At 38.4% G+C, this 6000-nt stretch overlaps 1 protein-coding gene across 10 annotated transcripts in view; it reads left to right on the top strand.

The window, feature by feature from the left end:
• Positions 1-5099: 5099 nt before the first annotated feature.
• The window catches only part of LOC135690203 (uncharacterized), a 33444-nt gene continuing 32543 nt past the window's right edge, over positions 5100-6000 (top strand). For 3 of the 10 annotated variants that reach the window (XM_065207692.2, XM_065207693.2, XM_065207690.2), the window contains exon 1: positions 5108-5531. In XM_065207692.2, coding sequence (XP_065063764.1) covers positions 5469-5531 — 63 coding nt within the window. In that variant the 5' untranslated portion in view covers positions 5108-5468. Of the gene's footprint in view, positions 5532-6000 lie in introns of all 10 variants that reach the window. The other 7 variants (XM_065207689.2, XM_065207694.2, XM_065207691.2 and 4 more) reach the window with 5 other exon arrangements.

Genomic DNA, 6000 nt, shown 5'->3' with positions numbered 1-6000 from the left:
AAAACATAAAGTTATTGAGTTGTCTCCACACCCAATATTACAAATATTCCAAAACTTAACGCTATAAATACACTATAAAAAAGATTACACAACAACACAGCACAATACAGCACAATACAATAGAATAGAGTACAAATACAGTACATATACAGTACAATACTGTACAAAATGCCACTTTGTATAGGTCATCAGGATTCAATCTACCAGATATAGCAGACAATGACTGAAGAGAATTCATTGAAATCATTTACACCCTTTTTCTATAAGAACAATTTTATAAGAACACGAGCCTCAAAACTGGTCAAAATTTAAGAACAAATTGAGAACAAGCCGAGGCTGAGCTTCTGCAAAATGCAATTTTGAACAACGTTTTTTCTCAAAATCGAGGATTTTTAGCGATGTGTGGGTGCTTTTTCAGTGAATATTCACATTTGTCAGCAACTTAGGCTGTCTCACTCACTTTGTTGGCAAATGAGGCCTGAACACCTCCTTAGAGCGAAAAAGCTAGCAATAGCACTGCTTACACCCTCTTAATTTAGGAACAAATTAAGAACAATCCAGCCTCAGATTTTCGAAAAAAATTAAGAACAATCAGCCTGATTTTAAATATACTGGTTCTTATAAAAAAAGAGTGTAGTTTGCTTGACGTATTCAACTGTGCATTTCAGTATCAATTCATTTGCTTTCTCGTTGTAAGCCTTACTTCCAAAAAGAAGTAGATCACATAAATGGTCGTCAGGCAGTTGAGTAATATCATTGCCAAATATATCAGATATTTTATCTAGCAGGTTCATTCTATCAAGTGAATTTTGTCAGCAATGCAGGAAATAGTGTTCGAAGAGGTTCAGACGAAATGCTTGAATATGTTTTCAAATTTTTGAATTTTTGTACCGCCAAATAATTTTTGTATTTCGTTATGTTCTTTGAAGTTATGTGGAAAGAAATTTAAATATTCTAAAAGTAAATGTTTAGCGATGTCCCAATTTGGTTCACTATTGTCCTTTCTGTAAATTTGAAGCCCTAACTAACCTAGTTTAAATCTCTTAAAAGGTATGATTTGTGCAGCAGCAACTCCTGCCCATCATTTGAAGCCTGAAAATTCCAGCGCATCACTGATCTCTATAAAAGATCTTTTATACAGATCAGTGTAGTGCATGTGACAACTTATGGAATCGAGGTTAAAGGGGAAATAAGAAATTCTATAGTTGACTCAGTTTTAAAAAACAACAAAGGAACCGACGAGAGTTACCCTTCTGCCTATTTCCTATTCTGTGATCAGAAACAAGAATGAAAAATGTTTTGTGATAGAACTGATAGAAATGTAAGAGCAACGGCTTCGCTTCGGCAAGGCTTGCTCTTGTCAAAGGTGGTCTTGTGTCAGACAACACAGCCCATTCCAGCAAAAATTAAGATGCGAAAAGAGAGGTAAATCGAGGGGTTTTAGTTAGACTATCTTAGTTCCTTATTTATCTTGTTATCACACTATCCCCATTACGACGAATTGAAAATACTTGCAGTTTCATACCTAACTTCGTTTTTCTGTATTGCGTCGCCTCTCATTCTTTTTAGGGCTGCCTTTCACCAAACAACTATTTTCTTATGAACTTATACTTTTCTTATGCTTCTCTTTGAGCTACAGTTTACAAGATCATTTGAGTCAAAACTTCAATTTTCACAAATGATTCAAATTTTCTCTGATTGAGCTAGCTTTCTACCAACAGCTTTAAATTTTCCGACTGTCCTCAAATTTTCCGACCAGATAAAAGACACCCCCCAGTATTTACGTGCCTGGAAACAAGGATGAAAAATGTTTTATGATAAAGCAATGTGACCTCCTTTTCACTTTTTTGTTGCTAGGCAGCATGTTACTAGTTCCCATGTCTCTCAAATCTCAACAGACAACAGTTTTAGCAATCACATCTAGAGACAAATTATTTACGTGGAGAGTTATGGATGTTGATAAAGAATGCTCGAATTTTTATTTCTAAAAATAATATTCTTATTGTTTTAAATTCTAATTGACCTATCATTTTTAGGAATCAATTATTTATTGAGGATGTTTGCGTTGCAATAAGCTTTCCAATGATTTACAGTAAATAAAGGCGAAATTGGCCACTGCCAAAGTACTGTGAGAAAATTCTTGCAAAGCAAAAGCTTTTAGTTTCTTCGTTGCCAAAAGTTCTGAAAAATAACGAGTAATCTTGTAAACTCAAGGCAAATTCTGAAGCTTTTTAATTTCACAATTCTACGCAAGATAATTAAAAATTAACTAGGTATTAAGAAATCAACGCTATTCTGTCAGTATGTTTCCCAGCTGTCTTACACAACCAAAAGAAATGAAAAACAAGTAGTTCACAATACCTTTTTATTATGACAATTAGAAGTAGGTCTGAGTAAAACCCTAGGCCTTGCTTTAGTGAGGGAGTGCATGATCCAAGAATAGAGTTTAAGCAATAAATTTTTAATGTAATGAAGTCCCAAACTAGGCATTTGGCCACAGAATTCTCTGATCTAGTAGAGTCAGGGCGGTCACTAGCTATTGTTATCAAGGGGTATGTGGGGGGTCAAATGAAAGATCCTGCGCTGGATTACGCTTCGTCTCTCGAACAGAGGTGAAAGTCCAGATAGGTTCCTGGTTCTTGTTGTATTAAGCATATTAAAAGATAAAGGCGAAAAATTACAGCGATCGTTCCATTTTATTTACATGTGAAAAGAATCATCGATGCGGCAAAGTTTAAATTGAACTAACATTGTCCATGAGCGAATTTATCATAAGCGTTAAGCGTCCACCATCGAGATGTGTCTCGACTTCTCTCCCCTATAATCTTTCCTTCAATGTGTTGAATTGGATGCCTCTTATCACGTGACACAATCGATTTTCTTCAGTGTATGTTACGATCCCATTTGCCGACCAAGTTGGGGAGCCATCCTTTCTTTGCCGACAAATCTGAAAATCTGGCAAAATGCACCCCTTAAAATCTGGCAAAATGCACCCCCTAACTCCTCTTTTTTATAATAAAATTTTTCCAGGGATGTCTCAGCCCCCTACACCCCCACAGCGACAGTCCTGAGCCAATCCTGAGTAGAGCTGCAGTCCATGATGGCGATAGTTTGCCAGTCTTTTGTGTGTTGCTTGACTTCACTCTTTCTTACTACAAAAATTTTATAAAAATAGGAGCCTTGAAATTTGTCCAAAATTGATAGCAAATTAAGAGCCAGCTGACGGAAAAAGGTAGCAACATTGTCATAATTGAAGGGCCCGCACCACCGGCCGTCTCCCCCACCTTTTTGCGAAGCAAGTAGTTTTAAATCTGTAGTAAAAAGGGTAAGAAGCCATGGCCCCCAACTTTTTAGTCTTGCCCCCAAATTTCAAATTAGTGGCGCGGGTCCTAAGTGAAATACGTTACATGGTGACTAGCTTTCAAATTAGCACGGGAGAATATTGTCTGATGATAGCTTTTTTCAACTTACACCAGATATGTGATGAACAAATTGAGAAGAGCCTAACCTCTTATTGAGAAGAACCTAACCTCTTATGTTTTGTTCGGGGAGTATGTAAATAAACAAAAAGCAAATGGAATTAGGGGATTGGCTGTTCAGGTCTGCGATTTTCTTACTGGGAAACTGATTATGCAGGGGGTAAAATGCAGGAGGTTTGGAGACTGACACCCCTTGCAAATTTCAAACCGTCACTGCACCCCTTGGAAGTATTTTCAGGGACAGCCATGAACAGGAAAAATCCTCCCATAAAAAACCCTTGTTTTCAATTTCAATAACCCCTGTTGGTATCCTTCCCCTTTCCGCTTCGATTTCCTAGGGCTGGCTCACTCTTTCCAAACCGCGTATGCGATTTCAAGGAGAATAGGATCTTAAGGAATTTTTGACGCCTTTTCTTTAAAGCAAAAGATTTTTTCTAGAGAGATGACAACTTTCGTGGAGTGATGCTGAATGATATCAGTGGCGGGTCCAACCTGGGATAAGTGGGGGACAAAAGGTGTGTCAGGGACCACGCCCCTTTTTGACTACGCCATTTCCCCCCTGTTTGAAACATTTTCTTCCGGAGGAAACACCTTTTTCTCCCAAGAAATGTCACTTAAATGTGACGATCTAGATAACGTACATACCCCCCCCTCCCCTCCGACGTTTTCTCATCAGGTTTGCGTGAATCTCAAGGACCAACTTATTGAAAAAGTGGGGCTCCACTCCCCCCATGGCTCCGCCACTGTGTGATATGTCCCCTGAAGATCTCCAACTGAAGTGTACAAGATTTTCAAACACTTTTGATATACGCTTTTTATATAAGAACATCGCAAAACAAGCAACCGCTAAAAAAGGATACACAAATATGCACGCTGAGGCCGAGTTTAAACAGGGCATACGCCACGGAATTGAAACTGAGGAGGGGGGCAAGGCTAGCAAAGGAGAGGACGAGGCTACTTCCCCTTTTACTGCAAGATTAAAACTATTTGCTTTGAAAAAGTGGGGGCATGGCCACCCTGGCCCCCCGGTGGCGTGCCCCTGTTAAAAGCTGGATGATTCTTATGATATACTTATGAATAATACTCTTATAATTATAAACAAAAAGAGTGTAAACGAAGAACCCCATTGACCTGGCTTCCGTAGCAACAGTCTCATTTCCATGTTACCCAACATCTGTACCGATCCCCCGTGCTGTTATATTCCTAGAAATTCCATTATTCGGTGATCCTGCAATCATCTCAGCGTTTATCTTATCTGCAACTCTTTGACATATTCGCTGCTGAAACGCAATTCGATCGGGCTTGCATGAATGTTTTTTCAATATTCATACAAGGCGCTCCGAATCTCATGAATAACTACGGTATAAACGATCTTATAAAACTAACATCACATTGCTTAATCATATATCAAATTATTTTTATAACGATCGTTGCAGGACATTATTGTTTCACTTGGTTTCTACTGGTTTCGCAAATGTGGGCTTTCCAAAACATCCCAATGGGTCGCCTATTGAAAACATCTGAATGGGCTGCCGGTAGCTCTATTACTAGTTCACATAAAATTTTCAATAACTAATACAAATTTAAATCCCTAGCGCGCTTTGTATTGTTCCTATGTATGCCCTACAAACAAAACCGTATGGAAATTGCATTTTCTTCGGCACAAAACGTTCCGCACTTGTTATGGTAGCTTCTTGTCTTTTCAATGGAATCGCTGACATAGCAAAGGCTTCAAACAGCACTGAAAGGTTTCAATCGACCGCACAAGGGTTTCTTTGGCCTTTAGTTATCGCACAGCACCCAGCACACAACGATCAACATTCGCAATCGATTCGCGAGGCTATAACTGCAGAATGCACTAAGGCTGCAACACAATAAAGGCTTTTACTTGATTTAACATATTAAAATAACTGCTAGAACGTGTGTTTATCAACGCACAAACGAAACCTTATCTATTTTCCATCTGCCTTTATCAATTTACGCGTAACTATGGCATCAGATGACCACTCCATTTCCAGCAACGATAGCAGCACAGATGAAACTTTGGGAGAGGTAAGTTTCCTCATTTAATTAATTTCAAAATTTCCAATGTCCTAGATTCTCTGCTGAATTCGTAATATTTTTATTTGGCAAACAGCGGTGCTATTTAATGATGTGGGTCGAATTCATGCAGCAAACATTTTCCTACACGTATCATATGTTGGCCAGACTACTGCAGCAGGACCTGGCCTATATAATCGACGAATCTGCCAGGTTCTCTATTAAACACACTTATTTTGCTATCAGATCGAGCATTTACAAGTTAAGAAGGTCAACTATTATCAATTGAATTTCCTTGCACTAACTACATACTCACTCAACCATGGCTCGAGGCACAGAAACTCCCCCAACTGCTACAGATCGAATAACCAGCATTTTATTCTTGGAAAAAGAAATGGCATTAAAAATTGCAAGCGCTCTCATATAGGATATAATAACAAAACGATTTGAAGTCAAAGTTTTTTGGCTTGGTTTTCTAACT

The sequence above is a fragment of the Rhopilema esculentum genome, chromosome 1 (genome assembly GCF_057945365.1).
Source record: "Rhopilema esculentum isolate cy_ngs chromosome 1, ASM5794536v1, whole genome shotgun sequence".
Lineage (NCBI taxonomy): Eukaryota > Metazoa > Cnidaria > Scyphozoa > Rhizostomeae > Rhizostomatidae > Rhopilema > Rhopilema esculentum.
The sequence above is the reverse complement of the archived record's forward strand: the minus strand, read 5'-3'. Positions and strand labels throughout refer to the sequence as shown.